At 45.6% G+C, this 16,004-nt stretch overlaps 1 protein-coding gene across 7 annotated transcripts in view; it reads right to left on the bottom strand.

Annotated features, from left to right (window-relative positions):
* itsn1 (intersectin 1 (SH3 domain protein)) overlaps positions 1-16,004 on the bottom strand; it is a 36,648-nt gene that overhangs the window by 13,453 nt on the left and 7,191 nt on the right. Inside the window, exons 3-33 of one of the 7 annotated variants that reach the window (XM_069144155.1) lie at positions 15,669-15,761; positions 15,137-15,200; positions 14,813-14,973; positions 14,055-14,231; positions 13,782-13,863; positions 13,515-13,615; positions 13,299-13,362; positions 13,063-13,200; positions 12,685-12,779; positions 12,332-12,471; positions 12,072-12,194; positions 11,784-11,933; positions 10,774-10,914; positions 10,104-10,191; positions 9,218-9,357; positions 7,575-7,658; positions 6,654-6,731; positions 4,652-4,788; positions 4,178-4,491; positions 3,893-4,068; positions 3,648-3,662; positions 2,847-3,091; positions 2,474-2,648; positions 2,273-2,359; positions 2,001-2,164; positions 1,571-1,650; positions 1,294-1,466; positions 1,120-1,165; positions 835-956; positions 569-692; positions 30-224 (exon numbers count right to left, since the gene is read on the bottom strand). In XM_069144155.1, the coding sequence (XP_069000256.1) occupies positions 30-224; positions 569-692; positions 835-956; positions 1,120-1,165; positions 1,294-1,466; positions 1,571-1,650; positions 2,001-2,164; positions 2,273-2,359; positions 2,474-2,648; positions 2,847-3,091; positions 3,648-3,662; positions 3,893-4,068; positions 4,178-4,491; positions 4,652-4,788; positions 6,654-6,731; positions 7,575-7,658; positions 9,218-9,357; positions 10,104-10,191; positions 10,774-10,914; positions 11,784-11,933; positions 12,072-12,194; positions 12,332-12,471; positions 12,685-12,779; positions 13,063-13,200; positions 13,299-13,362; positions 13,515-13,615; positions 13,782-13,863; positions 14,055-14,231; positions 14,813-14,973; positions 15,137-15,200; positions 15,669-15,761 (3,972 nt within the window). Of the gene's footprint in view, positions 1-29; positions 225-568; positions 693-834; positions 957-1,080; positions 1,166-1,293; positions 1,479-1,570; positions 1,651-2,000; positions 2,165-2,272; positions 2,360-2,473; positions 2,649-2,846; positions 3,092-3,647; positions 3,663-3,892; positions 4,069-4,177; positions 4,492-4,651; positions 4,789-6,653; positions 6,732-7,574; positions 7,659-9,217; positions 9,358-10,103; positions 10,192-10,773; positions 10,915-11,783; positions 11,934-12,071; positions 12,195-12,331; positions 12,472-12,684; positions 12,780-13,062; positions 13,201-13,298; positions 13,363-13,514; positions 13,616-13,781; positions 13,864-14,054; positions 14,232-14,812; positions 14,974-15,136; positions 15,201-15,668; positions 15,762-16,004 lie in introns of all 7 variants that reach the window. The other 6 variants (XM_069144156.1, XM_069144157.1, XM_069144158.1 and 3 more) reach the window with 6 other exon arrangements.

The following is a 16,004-nucleotide window of genomic DNA, read 5'->3' as shown; positions in this document are numbered from 1 at the left end:
GTTGTGCGTGCGTGCGTGTGTGTACTCACACTGCGTGCTCGGGTCGGTGTCCGTGGTGAGTTTCACGTAGTTGCTAGGAAACAGACCCTCCCTCCCGTTGAGCTCTCCTTTCCACCAGTCGCAGTCGTCCTTGTTGAGCACCGTGATCACCTGACCCTTCAGGAAGGCCAGCTCGTCGTCGTTCTGCGCCACGTAGTCGTACATGCCGATCACCTGACACACCGCTTCAGCACCACGGACAGAGCGGACGGACACGGGGGGGTCAACACGGAGACAATTCCCTCCGTTTCATATTGTCAACGACTACGTTAAAGATTGCGTTTCTTTTTCTAACTTCATATTCTACCAATTCGGATCCTCGTCAACATTTCGAGCACAAAATCCGAGTTGGATCAAAACTGTCAATTGAAACCATGAATTAAATATTATTACACTGGCTTTGTAGTAAGTCTGTGTATATAATTACAGCCCACCCTGAAAACAGCCTCGTGTGTGTGTGTGTGTGTGTGTGTGTGTGTGTGTGTGTGTGTGTGTGTGTGTGTGTGTGTGTGTGTGTGTGTGTGTGTACCTGTGCTGGCAGGAGCCATTTTAGGAGGGGTGGGCTCCGTGGGAGTCGTCTTGCTGGTGCTGGGACTGAGCAGCTTCACGTAATTGGCTGGAAACCAGCCTATCTGACGCTTTTTCCCCCGAGCCTGGAACCAATAGGAACACAGCGTCCCCTCAGTCAACAAAATGTCCTCAAATCTCGTAATTTATTGAGTCTGCTTGTGATGTGATGAAAGCACATAAATTTCATACAATGTATATTCGTACACTTTAGGATCGGGACAGTACCTGCAGCTCGCCCTCCCACCAGCCCCCCGGGTTCTTTTTCCTGATGAGGATGAGCTGTCCGGGAGCCAACGTCAGCTGCTCCGCTCCCGTGGCGCTGTAGGGGGCGATCACCTGAGCGATCTCTGAGGGGAGGGGGGGAGGAGGGGGGTTGTGGTTACTTCTTATGAACACATGAATCCCGATCTTTGCTTTTTAAAAAATTTGCATTCAATGTGCTCAAGCAAATAAATAAAAACGGGGCTTTACCTTTGAAATTGAACTCTTTAAAGGGAAGTGAAGGCTCACCTGGTTTCTTCCCGAGGCTGCCCGTCTTCCCTGCTGGTCCCAGTGCCTGAAAAACAGAAAGTTAGAGCAAACAAACCGTTAGAAAGTATTTCTCTCTTCCTGTTAAAAAACACAACAACAACTTTAAAACCTCCCAATGGAGTCTGAATTCTTTTATTCCCGACGAGCTCCCACCTCTGACGCCGAGTCCCGAGGTTTGACGTAGTTGGACGGGAAGACTCCGGTCTTCCCAGCGACCATGCCCGTCCACCAGTCCCCTTCTTTCCTGGTCACCATGACGACGTCTCCCTGCTGGAAACTCAGGTCGCCCTGTTCGCTGCTCTCGTAGGTGTACATGGCCACGTATTCTGTGCGGAAGTATGTAAACAGAGACAACGACCAATTATCCACCTAAGTTTAAAAATAAAAAGAAACATAAAACGTGCGTGTGCGTGTTTTTGGCGTTTGTTACCTTCTCCAGACTCGGAGGGTTTTGTTGGGGAAGGGGAGGGGCGCTTTCCATTGGGGGGGCTCTCTGATACTCCAGATTCACTGACCGAAACAAGAACAAAAAACATTTTTAAACCATAAACAACCATAACAATCAACTTTGGATTCTTTCCATGCAACTTATTTTTTTCTTTTTTAAGTATTACAAAAAATGTTGGTTCCTGTCTCATGATCTGTAGTTGCACCCCCCACTAATATATATTAAGCTAAAGAGAGGATTTAATCTAAGAAGTTGTCCAGTATGGAGACAGTAGAACATCCTGTATTTTTTTTTTATTTGTGTCAAATAACCTGCAAGAGGAATTTTTTTGTCTTTGGGAAGACATAATTTCCCCGCAGGAAAGTCAGAAACTGTAGATGAACCTACGTAGTTTAAACGTGGTGTAACCCACCTCGTGTTTTTACTGCGTGCGGCGACGGCGGCGGCGGCGACAGCAGGGGGCGCCGTCATGGTGGCGGAGATGAGCTTGACGTAACTTTTGGGGAACCAGCCTCTCTGTCCGGTCTGAAGTTCACCTAACCACCACATGTCCTGCTGCTCCAACACCGTTATTATCTGCATTTCACAAGAACATTATTAAAATCAGAAGAAAACAATGAAGAGATGTGAGCTTAAAAAAAAAACACGTTAGTAAGCTGTTGTTGTTGTTGTTGGTTTTTTTACCTCGTTTTTGTTGAAGTTGAGGTGGTTGTCCTTCTTGGCTCTCCAAGGATATAAAGCCTGAGCCTGAAGACCCTCCACCTTCTCCCCCTGACGGACAGACGAGACCATCACAGCTGACGTTACTACCAGCATAAAGTTAAAGAGGACGAGAAGCTTTCTTCCGAATGAAAGCGCGGCGTCACGAGCTCGCTTTTTTGTTACCTGTCCCAGTACGGGAGAAGGAGAGGAACCCGTCGTCATGGTGGCGGGCGTGAAGGCGGAGCGTTGCCGTAGCTGCGCCGAGGGAACGCTCAGAGACGGATTCTGACTGGCGGAAGAGGTCGGCCACGCGTCCCAGCCCTCGCTGTCTGATTGGCTGGCGGCGTTGGAGGGCCAACTGGAAATAAACACACACACACAATTGCATAATTAATTCAAGAGATCATCAGCAGTGGGCTGAGGGTGGAGGCGAGGGGGGTGGGGGGAGAGAGGGGTGGGGGGGAGAGAAGGGTGGGGGTGGTAAACTGTTTTTTTTTTCATGTCTTTTCCAGAAAACCAACATTCCTGAATCTTCATCAACATCGACCCGACTTACGTCGTGCTGAAGTCGGCCCAGTTGCTGTTGGCGGACGACGCGGAGGAGGAGGTGTGTCCGGGCGCCGGAGGGGGCGTGGTCATCGGCTGCTGGGCCGAGGGGGGCGTGACGGAGGCCGTGGCGCGCAGGCTGACGGGCGCTTCGCTGTCGGGGATCCGTTCCGCGTAATTGGCTGGAAACCAACCGGTCCGCCCTCGGAGCTCGCCACCCAGCCAACCGGGCTCACCGGTCTGTGACTCGTCCACCTATCGGAGCAGAGGGGCGGGGTCAGGACGCAGCTGACAGTCACAGTGTGTGTGTTTGTGTGTGTGTGTGGGCTCAGCATCGACATACACGACAACAAAAAGCCACATAAAGCTGGTTCAGAGGTGAGTTAGAAGTGAGAGGAAAAAGACTTCAATTTGATAATCTGACATCTGTTAATTCTTATAACAAATATAAAAAAATCTTTGTCAAATATCTATCCTTGAATTTAAAACCTGCCAAGTGCGGGGGGAGCGACTGGGATGTGGTAAAATGGAAAATAAAAATAAAAAATCATGGTATTTTGTGTAGAATTTTCATTCATAGAGACATTAATGGTGTTAAAAGTGTTTTTTTTGTTTCACAGTTCAACACAATCACAGCTTTCCACCACAAAACAAGCACAACGGCATTTTCCCACAGATCTGATTCCGGCGAACGGATGAACAACACGGAGATGAACAAATGAGATGAACCGATGACTCGTGATTGGTGGAGGCACGACACTGTGGGAGGGCGGGGGGCAGGTGGGTGGGTGGGGGGTCAAGAAAAACTTACCCATTCCCCCTTCACCTTCAGTTTGCACAGCAGAGGAGAGAGGACAGAGTTAATACACACACACACACACACACAGACAGACACACACACACACACACACACACTTCAGAGAGTCGGAGGACACGCAGGGGAGGCTTTAATGCAAACACACACACACACACGTAAATACAAAAGAGGCAATAAAATAACTGTCCGATTTCTTTGTGTTTTAACTTCCTGTTTGTGTGATAAACACTGCTACATACCATGATTATGTCTCCGGGCGTGATGCTGATCTCGTCGTGGCTGCGAGCGTCGAACGGATAAAGAGCCCTGTAGTACACCACCCTCACCGGCTGCTGCTGCTGCTGCTGCTGCTGCTGCTCGAAGCCGCCGGCTGAAACCTTCTGCTCGAACAGATTGGGAACCGGAGCTTTCTCTGCTGGACGTACACAGAAAAAGAAATATGAAAAAATACATACACATATTTAGGAAGTTTAAGGGTCCCGTGCTAACCCCCCCCCCCTCCACCTCCCCGAGTCGTCGCTCACCTGCGGAGCCCCAGGGGTCGGTCGGCTGGCTGAACAGCTTGCTGAGTTTATCCTGCATGTCCTTCTTGCCTCTTCCCTCTTCCTCCATCTCTTCTATCGAGCCCGCTCCCTTCCGGCTTCCCTCCTCCTCCTCGTCCTCCTCGTCCTCCTCCTCCTCCTCCTCATCCTCCATCCCTCTCCTCTTCCTCTCCTCCTCTTCCTGAGTGACCCTGTTCAGCCAGGCGTGGGGGGCGGAGACGGAGGCGGGGCTCGGAGCCGTCGGAGGGCAGCTTCCCGCTTCGTCCCTCCAGGAGATGCCGTCCTCCGAAGACAGCCTGCGGGGTGGGGTGGGGTGGGGTGGGGTGGGACGGGGCGGGGCGGGGCGACAGAGGCAAGTTTAAAGATGGCAACTTTCACTTTTTGTGGCTTCAATACTGAAAAAAAACAAACCCAAACAGTTTTTTATAGAAGTACAAACTGTAAAAACGGGTCCACCTGCTCTCCTGCAGCTCGGCCGACCTCCTCTCGCTCGGCGTGTGCATGTGCGCGTGTGTGTGCGTCAGTGTGTGCGCGTTGCCCTCCGGGTCCTTCTGCCTCTGCCGCTGCTGCCGGACGTGGATCTCCCGCAGCTCCTGCAAAGCACCGTGGGATACAAGGAAAGGAACAGCGATGAGGAGGAGGAAGTGGGATCACGGGGCTGGTTGCTACGGGTTACCATCGACGACAAACAACAACAACAACACCAGCGGCGGCAGCAGCGGCAACAGCGAGTCTGTATTAGTCAGGTGATCGAGGCAAGCTCCGCCCCGCTCCCCCCCCCTTCGACTGTGTCATTCGGGTGATGATGGATGTCCCTGCTGGTAACCACGGCAACCACTTGAATATTACTTTTTTTAATTATTTTTTTTAATTCCACTCAACCTGCTTCACTGCCATCCGATACGCCAACATTGTGCAGTCGATCAACACGACCGCTTGCTGAGTTTTTCCAGTTCAAGAACCAGCTGTTCTTTTTTTTTTTTTTGCTAAAGTAAAGTCAAAGTAAATTCAAGCCAAAAGTCTTCTGACAGATATGATTGCAAAAACAAAGAGGCAACTTTCAGGAAGATAATACTGCCACAAATCACAGCCGCTGTAAGATGAAGAAAAATAACTATTTTAAATATTTTATTTTATTTATTTTTCTGTGATTAGTAAATCCCTTTTTATAAACATATCCTAGTTACCAGATGTGGAGAAGTTCATCACATATTTGAACTGAAACAAAATGATATTATTCTGGATGGGTGGGGGCAGCGCCTTGTTTCACCTGTATGAATGTGACAGGCAGCCAATGAGAGACAAGGAATCAAACTTCCCCCCAGCAGTCAGTCACTCCTCCTCCTCCTCCTCTTCCTCCTCCTCCTCCTGTGTGTTCAGTGCAGCTCCTGTCTTTGTCTGATTGTGGTCGTGGATTTCTCCCACTGTGACTCTTGAGTTGCTCAAACTGACACCAGATAAACAGCAATTTAAAAGTCTTTTCCTCCAAATAAATAATAAACAATCTGTTTTTTAGGGATTAAAAATTACATGTAAAAACAACTGTTTTTTGTAGGATGGGATGTCACTGTTAGGTTTTTTTGTTGTTGTTGTTGTTGTTGTTGCTATTGGAGGTTTGTACAGACCCAGCCCCACAATACAGGGCTCCCGGGTCATGGCGGTGGGGGGGCGGAGCTTGCACTGGGCAAAGTATGTTTATGGGATGGGTTAGAAATAAACAAAAACAAAAATAAACAAAAAAACAAAACAAAAAAAAAGGGGGGGGGGGGAGGTGAAGTCAGGGGGATGCGATGGTGGAGGGAGGGGAAGGGAGCGGGAGTGGGGGGGGGGCAAGTTCTGTGTAGTCATGACAACCAGCTGTGCCATTAGAACACACTCTTGTTACTATGACGACACAAGGCAGCTCTCGGGTGTTTCAGCCAAACAACCAACGTTGAGAGAAAAATAAAAACCTTTCAGACAGAGAGACAAGCAAACCAATCAGCAGAGAGAGAGAGACGCAAAAACACCACATCACACACACACACACACACACACACACACACACACACACACACACACACACACACACACACACACACACAGTCTGGTTTATGGGATGTTGGCCCAGCACGACTTCGACTAGCTTTCTACTTGTCTGGCTGAAACATCATTTTGGTGTCATTTACAGAACAGCGTCTAGTGAAGTAGCCGATAGCGCAGCGACAGCGTAATCCAGTTCACCCGCTGACCCGGCGTACGAGTGTTAACTGTGGGAGCGTAGCCGAGTAGTGAGCGAACACCAGCTTGGGGCACAGGAAAACAAAAACAAAACAAAAAAAAGAAACAGGGGATCGCTAGAAGATACAGAAAGAGAGAGAGAGAGGGAGGAGAAAGAAGTGAGGAGAGAAGAAGATGAAGAGTAGAAGAAGAAAGGAGGAAGAGGAGGATGATGGGGAGGCTGGCTTGTCGCGTGGACCTTTATAACGTAGTCTAGCCGAGCCAGACACACTCTGGCGGCTGACACACACTCCTGTAGCTGTCCCTGCTCCTGGTGCTGAAACATACACATACAATGTATACGTGCACACGCACACACACACACACACACACACACATACAAGAGCTTCAATGGACACAGACACAAGAGTTTAGTGCATATTTAGACACCCTGACCAATCAAAAGGTGTTAAAAGTGAACTGATTTGTCATTAAATCTGATGGTGTCATTGGATATTAAAATAATTCAATACCAGACAAATGAGCAGTTTACTTTTTGATTTTGGAAATTTGATTTTTTTTTTTTCTTCCCCTTTCTGTGTCTCTTTTCTTGCTCGGGATTAGTATCGAGTGTTAAAGTTCCTCCTCGTGCTACAGACTCTGACACGTGAGATTATAGTAAAACGGCACACCAGATTCAGTACATCAGTGTGTGTGTGTGTGTGTGTGTGTGTGTGTGTGTGTGTGTGTGTGTGTGTGTGTGTCTCAGAGCTCCTCAGTGATCAAAACCACACTGTGACACCTCAACTGACTGCAATGCATCTTATCTGCCTGGTGGGGGCAGCACAGTGCAGTACACGCGTTATAGACTGAAACATCGACACAAATCAGGCTTCTTTTTTTTTTTTTTTTACAGAAATCTGGTTTGTAGGTGTTATAGTCAGCAAAACCTTCAAGAGTGAAGTTTGCGGGTTAGTCATGAGATAAGAGTTTACTTTTTTTTAAAAATTTGTAGCCCCTTCTCAGATAATTGGTCAAATCAGATCAGTGCAGATTCAATCAAAAATACTCCCAAGTGTGTCCGCCATTAACAGCAGATTCCTCATCGTGTAATTGGAATATTTGTCATATGTCACGAGCTGCAGTACCACCCCAGTCCAGCAGCGGCAGTGTGCTCTACCTGTCTCCCTCTCTGCTCCTCCTGAAGCTGGCGTCGCAGGGCTTCTATCCTGGCACAGTGGTTGGCATAGAACTCACACAGAGACTGGCATGGGGGCAAGGGAGCAAAAAACAAAACAAAAAAAAGGCCAAGTGTGGGAGATAACAAAAAAAAATATATATATATAAAGGAGTAGAAATATAGAAGGAAGGGTTTTAATTATGCCGATTAAACAGAGTAAAAAAAAAAAAAAAAAAAAATAGGGAGAAAATGAGCGCAGGGACGGGAATATAAAGACAAGGACGGCGAGTAGAAGCAGAAATAGAGTCCCAGTCGGGTAGAAGAGGACAGATGAGGCACAGCAGCGAGACGAGAAGAGTTTCAGGGAGAGGAAGTGGTGTAGAAAGGAAGGCGGAGGGAAGGATAGTCAAATATACAGTCGTTCCAACATCTCAGTGGTCTGAGTAAAACAAAAACGCTCATCCAAACTGCTGTTTTTATGTTTTGGTTTGTTGCTCGGCTGCTTTCGCTGACTGAAATCTACGACAGAGAAAACGGCTTCATTAGATTAGCCGTTAGAAAATCAGTTTATTGTGGTCTGTGTTGTCTCTGCCTTCCTCCTCATCCTCCTCATCCTCCTCATCCTCCTGGTTTGAACTGACTCTCCTCTCCTCTCCTCTCTCTGACCTGTCTCATTGGTCCCGTCTCAATTAGGAGAAAAAAAAAAATCATCCGAAGGTAATCTAAGAAACATCAAACTAACGGCTGTAATCCAATCCAAGAGGAATAAAAATAAAAAATAAAAAAAATCTCCTCCATCTTCCTCTCATTAAATAAAACTGTTGGCAAAAAAAAAAAAAGCGGCCTGAACTGAACTGAACGACACACGTGTTCCTAATCTCGCTCTGAAAAAACACAGCGAATCCACACCAGCACTCACAATAACACACCAACAGGAAAACAAAACAACAGAAGCATCAGTAAGATGTAAATATGAAAACTTTGAATCATGAATACTGGGACAATATTAAAGTACTAAGCTGTGAGAATGGGGGTGATGAAGGATGAGACGGGACAATTACTGTGTTAGCAAGTTACTTCATTCGTTAATAGATTAATAAAGCCCAACAGAAATGTGTAAAAAAAACTGCAAACATGTCACGACTTCTTTTTTTTTTTATTCTACATAAAAAAATAAACGTTTCCAGGAATGCTGAATCGTGTTTTCCCCCCCCGACTAATAGAATATATCAGGTTCTCTTTTCAACAGGTGTCAGCAAAAAAAAAAAAAAAAAAAATAGAGGAATGTGGTTATTTATGAAGAAGCAAGTTAATAAATATTAAGGTATATTATTGCCCTCCCATTTTTTGTGAAAATGCTATAAATGCACTCGCATTCATGGCAATTTCCTGACAAAAAAAACAAAAAACAAAACACAAACAGTACAAATATGACATTGTGTATCACACTTCTCGGAGCAAAATATTTTACAACCTTATCGGCGTCGTTAAACATGTTTTTCTTCTTAGCTCGATTACACATTTTAGAGATGAACACTGAATCTGTTTTGTTTATTCTATAAACTACACGATCACGTGACCATTTTTTAAAATTTTTTTTTACCTGGTACAGCCGAGTCTTTATTAATTTGAGGGTTAATTACCTTCAGTTGGGTGTTGAAAGCGTCTATTTCCAGCAGCTTGGCCCTCGTCTCTCGCTCCACGGCGTCCAGCTGCTCTCGGAGCTGCTGCCGGCTCGTCTCCTTCTGCTCGACGGCCTTCTGCAGCGACGACAGGCTGTCACCTGAACGCAGGGACGGGACGGGGGGACGGGGGGGACGGTCAGAGACACGCTCAAGACAAGACATTCGCGATGTTTACTGATTAACATTTCAGAGCTGCACAGCAATTGAAGTTAAAATGTTTTAATTGCGACTGTCTCTGAATTATTATTATGTTAAAGTAATTAACATTTTATCTTCAAAGCATCAACTTATCAGAAACTAGGCTGCTTTAAACTTGACATCTGGACTTTTTTTAATCCTTTCATTAAAATTAATATATATATATATATATATATATATATTTTTTTTTTATTAAATTTTTTATTCAGAAACAAAACTGAAACATTATCTTGGAAAACATGTTTACATGATGTTCCCATTTCAACAGGGCTGAAAAGGTAAAAGAATAAAGTAAAAAAACAACAACGTAAAAGTCCACTGTGTAAATAAAACATACAAAAAAAAAATTTGAGAAAAAGAGAAAATTTAAACAGCAAACATGCAAATTTTAACATTGAACAGAGGGAGTCGCTAAATGATCTAAATTAAAACCAGAATTTAAATTAAATTTACTGTGAACTTTTTGTATGAATTTATCAAAACAAGAAAACCTAAATCATTTTTAAAATTCACCAATTTCTGTATTATTGTTTCTGAGTGTCACGCATGCAATAACTGGTACAACCATTGAACCCCATGATGCATCTCAACTGTACCCAAATATACAATTAAGAAAAAGTGTGTTTCGAGTGTGTGTAACACTCACGGTGCAGACTGTTCTGTTGAACCTGCTTCAGCTGGTCGTTGAGAATCTGTTTATCGGGAATTAACCTCCCCAACCACTGCTGGGAGTCCTGCACACACACAAACACAGAAAAAAAAACAGAAGAAATAATTATTATAGAAGGAAATTGAGATCAATGTTTTGGCCTGATGTGAATAAAAACAGATTTCAGACAGAAGTGGTGGAGAGAAAAAGCAGCAGATGACCTCGAACTGCAGATTATTTTACAGCCAAATATAGAAAAACGTATCTTGTGAGGTTACAGAGGAGAGCAGAGACAGACATGTGAGACGTACGAAGGTGGCCGGGGACGACCTTCCTGAAAACGGATCAGCAGCTCGGATAATTAGATGTTTTTCTCGGAACCGCTGTCGTGATGACTCGGCGATATTTCAGATTTAACCCAATAACAAATCGCGTGCTTTACTCTGCAGATCATTTGCACTTGTCCATTCAAAGTGGATGTTTTTGTCTTCTTTCTTTCTCTTTAAGTTTATAAAAAAGTCAAGATTCCCAGTTTTCCCACATGATCAAATTTTGAGTTTGCTCCACGACTGCCTTTCGGCGATTTAAAAAAAAAAAAAAGAAGAAAAAGTGGCCCACTTCGGTGTGACACTTCGTCTCGTCTGCTCCACGGATGCTTCCTGCTCACCTGCAGCTGTTGTTGCAGCAGCGTGATTTCAGCGATGCGTATTTCTCGGGTCTGGTTGGTCAGCTCCACCTCCCTCCGCTGAGCCGACAGGCGAAACCGAACATCCTTCAGTTTACCCTCCAACTGGGTCTTCTTGTCATTCTGGAGAACACGGGACCCACAGAGATACGACATGTCATACATATATATATATATATATATATATATATATATATATATATATATATATATATATATATATATATACTATAATAGAGAGAGCTGAAGTCTTTTTTTTTATAGTAATGTTTCTTTAAACACTCTCTCTTGTGTTCTTTGGTTACTTCCCATACTTCAAGATTAATTGTCATTTATTAAAGCAGTTTTAATAAGAAATTAAGACCGTAGCGATTTTAATATAGAAAAAAACAACATCTTGCGTGACAAACTACAACCGCAGCAGTGCAGGCCTCCGTCCACATCCATAAAACTCCCCCACGCCGATGTCATTCTTTAACTTTCTAATTGTGATCGTGTGAAGTTTAATTACTCCCACAGTGTTGAAGATATACTTCTGATTGTGTTTAAGGCCACAAGCATAAATACTGAATGAACAAACAAGTTTTTAAAAGACGACCACCGTTACGGAGACGTATGGATTTAACATACTGTGGAGAAAAGCTCTCGTCCAAGGCTGAAGGTTTAGTTATTAGTGTCGTCACAAATGTAAATGAGGTTCTTACTTCTGGATCAGAACCAGGAAGTTCCGGTTTCACTCCGGTTTTTTATATATTATCAACATTTCTGGCCACTTACGGCAAAGTATTAAGAGAAACCGCCGTGTTTGGACGCTGGTTGGTCTTTTCTTATATATGTTTGACGTGCAGCATAAATTAATGCTGCATTGACAAAATGCAACACGTAACATATTCAGCTGTGACTTCCTTTCATCCATTTTTTTCACCATCTCCCGTATTGTGTGTGTGTGTGTGTGTGTGTGTGAGAGATCACGTGACTCGGCGTTTGGTTACCAGCGCCTCCAGTTCAAACTCCAGCGTCTTCTTCCTGGCTCTGAGCAGCACGATGCTCTCCTGCTCCCGGTTTCTTTGAGTCAGGAGCTCCTGGCGACGCTGACGCTCCCACTCCAACTGACGCTGGCGCTCCAGCTCCCGCTTCGCCGCCTGGAATCCGACACGAGGCGGTACGTCACATCATATCGTACTCGTATATTAGCTGGTAAAGTTTGTCTGCAGCGGTTTAAACTTCAGCCCCGATCGTAACTCTTCAGCTCGTGGTTTCCTCCCCCTCCCCCTCCGTACCTCTCTCCTCTCGATCTCCTTGCGTCGCTCCTCCTCCCGCTGCCTCTCCAGCTCTCTCTGCTTCTCCAGCTGTTTCTCCAGCTCATGCTGTCGCCTCCTCTCCTGCTCCAGACGCTCACGCTCCTAAAAACATACCAAACATTAAAAGATAAATAACTTAGAGATGGTGATATATATATATAAATATATACATACACACACACACAAATGAACGGTCACGGTACGGAAATGAGAAATCAATGCAGGTCGATGTGGTCTACCTTCCTCTCCTGCTCCTCTCTCTCCAGCGTCGCCAGCCTCTCCTGCTCTTTCCTCTGCAGCTCCTGCAGAGCCTGACGCCTCTTCTCCAACTCCAGGTTTCCCCGCTCGAAGTTCTCCCTTTTCTTATCCTCGAATGTCACTGTGGCGAGACGGGGAGGGAAGTGTTTTAAAAGTTGAATGAAAGTTGTTCAAGCATCTTTCATTCATCAAAAAAAAAACATTCTCGTTGTTTAGAGAAGCCATATTTAGTTACACATTAAAAAGTTGAATGCCTAAATTGACAGTAACAGCTGATAGTCCCAGTTTGATTAGTTAATATAATGTCACGTGCAGGCTGGCGAGGACAAATCACCTGGTAATTTCTTGTCTTGCTCTCGCTCCACCTCCTCCTCCACCTCCTCCTGGACGCTCTTCTGGTCCGACTGAACGCTATCGCTTCGTACACGCCTTCGACACACAGAAATAAAAACACCAACACACCTTCAACATGCTGAATCCACACATCTGAGACACACGTTGTATGACTGCAGTTTATGTTCACAAACTAAAACGACCGACACTAGTTTCAAACTGGATAAAAAAAAAACTCTTTGTATTTATCACGTTTGTAAAAACTGGTTTCGTGTAGTTTATTTCTACTTTAATCAAAAGCTCTTTAACAAACATGTGTTTGTCGCTTCTACTTACGTATTTAAAGGTGCAGCTGGAAGGTTAGTTGACGAGTACTGACCTGAATGTTGGTGGGAGGTAATCTGGTGGTAACACGGGCGGCAGCGGTAACCCTGACATCGCCATGTCGATGAGGTGCATAGCCAAGATAAACTCCTCCGCCGTCAGCTTCCCGTCCTGGTCGATGTCCGACAGACTCCTGTCCGGTGGGCGGTTGGGGGAGGGGGTAAAGGAGCAAAATTTAATATTTGAAGGACTAATATCTTCCATATTGATGTTGAATTTCAACGCGCTGACCATATCGTGGCCAGCTGGCCCTGAGGGAGACTGGACTGCATCAGGATGGTGCGAGCTTGAGGACCTGAACCAGACACACACATCAATCTTAGAAAAAACACCCACAAGCACAATTAAATACTGTGGAGAATATATTTACAAACAGTGTGTGTGTGTGTGTGTGTGTGTGTGTGTGTGTGTGTGTGTGTGTGTGTGTGTGTGTGTGTGTGTGTGTACCAGTGAGGTGTCCACTCATCATCTTGTCATGGGAGTTAAACAGCTGTCGGTACTTCAGCCTGGAGGACTGAGGAACCGCCCAATCACAGGGAGGCAGAGCACTGGGATGAGTAACAAAGAACAAAGTGAATAAAAAGACATTTGCAGCTTGTAAAGACACGGGCTGAAACAATATTAAAAAAAAAAGAAAAAAAAAGAAAAAGAAAGAAAAGATGCGTGTTTTTTTTGGGACAGAGCCGTGCGGACGTTTTGGATTATTGGACGTACCCGGCAGCATCGAAGGACGACACCTTCTGCAGCTTGGCGGTGGAACGGTTAAACGAAGACGACTTGTTGACAGAGGGAGCAGCTGGAGACGGAAAAGATAAGACGTACATTTCAGTCTCGAGTTTGTGGTCGCGTGTTCAGCTTCAGGAAGAGGACGCAAAAGAGTCTGTCCGCAGTGTAAACACGATCGTGGATGTTACGCGTCAACAGAAGCGAGACGCGACGCACAAACACGTGAGGGCGCCGCCGTCCTGCGCGTTCCGCCGCGTTTACCTGCGTGGGAGAAGGGTTGCATCATGCCGGTGGGAGGAGCTCCGTTGGCGATGGGCGGCGGGAGGGGAGGCGGCGCGGACGACACCAGCGGGGGGGACACCCCGACGGGAAGCGGGGGCATGGGGAGCGGGGGCACGCCGGACAGAGAAGCCGGGATGGAAGCCATGGGGGGCATTCCTGGAGGAACAGACATATTTCTACTTGTAAGTAAGTGTGTGTGTGTGTGTGTGTGTGTGTGTGTGTGTGAGCTGCAGCGCACATCTGAAGGAGGAAAAGGCCGTTATTACTTTACACTGTGTTTGCTTTATGACTTTATTGATCAGCACTGAAGGAACAACAGAAGAAGCCGAGCTGAGACAGAGTGAGCAAACATTTTCCATATGACCTTTAGAAAGCAGAATGACATCATCCTTTATCAGACACATCTGCAGTGTTTCACCAGAGCGCAGGTTCAACCGCTGCCTTTTTTTATTTATTTTTTTCAGGGCCGACGAGATGTCGAGAAAACGCAGACGAGAGGAAGGATTAAGAACCGCGAGAGATTATATCTGTGTTATTAAATTAAACTGTGCAGCGTTTCTGACGTATTAACGGCACACAAACTCATTTAAACCGCCGCGGAAGAAAAATGAAAACCAACATCGTCGCCGCCAACGTTCGTAGCTTTAAAAACAACCCGAAAAAAAAAAAGTGCTTTATTTAGATTTTTTTTCCCATTTACGTTACGCTCCGTGTTGCGAGTCTTGCGCGAGTCTTACCGAAGCCGGGGGGCGGGGCTAAAGGCAGCGGGGGTTGTTTCATACTGGGAGGAAGTGCCGGGGGCAGCGGGTGACCCTGCAGTTTCAGCTTGATGAGTTTCATGGCGATGGAGAACTCGTGGATGTCCATACGGCCGTCGCTGTTCATGTCGGCCAGAGCCCTGCAGGCACACGGGGGACATTATCACTTCATTTAAAGCTGAAGCAACGACACAACCAGTTTCTTTTTCAATGCAACTTTCTTTTCTTTTTTAAATACTGAAATGAATGAACTTGTCGGCCCGCGTGAAGCTCGCAGCACCTTCTCCCGGCTACGTGACTCACCATATTTGGGCGAGGATGGGCGGGGGCAGCCCTGATTGGAGGAAGAAGTTCCTGGCCTGGTCGCCTAACGGACAAAAACAGAAAGAGGATGTGACACCACGGCACAGATCTTACAAATAAAAAGGACAGTTAGGATTAAAGTAAATTAAAAACATCTTAATACAATAAAACATAAAATGTGAGTAATCGATCCTTTTTTTTGAGTCGGTGTGGTGTTGATGGAGAAAGTCCCGGTCACTTATAGTGAGGAATGTCTTTCATTTAAAAAATAATATTAAGATCTGGGACCACAAACTGTCTTTAAACATCATAGATATTTCTTCTGCTATAATATTATAGATTTGACTGAAATTTCAGATTTTTTTTTTTCCTCCCTAATTAAAGTCTAGTTTTCTTAACTCAGGTTTCATCAACGCACATCAAGCACACAGGACATCGTGACAACAATGTGACATTGGCCTTTTGCTGGTGTCCTTACATCACCTCCCCCTCCAACCCCTCCTCCCCCCATCACAGAGACACGGACTGTTACCTGTGATATAACCCCCGGCGGTCGGAGAAAGGCTGTGAAACTGCTGATCATGTTTGGCTCTCTCATCCGCTGAGATTAGAAACACATCTGGACCTAACACACCCAGGAAAACACACACACACACACACACACACACACACACACACACACACACACACACACACACACACACACACACACACACACACACACACACACACACACACACAGTTACAACCCCGAAAGCCGAAGACAAAGCCAGACGCAGGCGGAGGAAAAAGAGGGAGGCATGAGAAGAATGCGTTAGTCATGAGTTTCAGTTCCTGTTGGAGGATTCGTATTAAGTGACACTAAAGT

Source organism: Embiotoca jacksoni, unplaced genomic scaffold (assembly GCF_022577435.1).
Source record: "Embiotoca jacksoni isolate LCO1_2020_lvr unplaced genomic scaffold, fEmbJac1.0.p SCAF_12, whole genome shotgun sequence".
Taxonomy (NCBI): Eukaryota; Metazoa; Chordata; class Actinopteri; family Embiotocidae; genus Embiotoca; species Embiotoca jacksoni.
The sequence above is the reverse complement of the archived record's forward strand: the minus strand, read 5'-3'. Positions and strand labels throughout refer to the sequence as shown.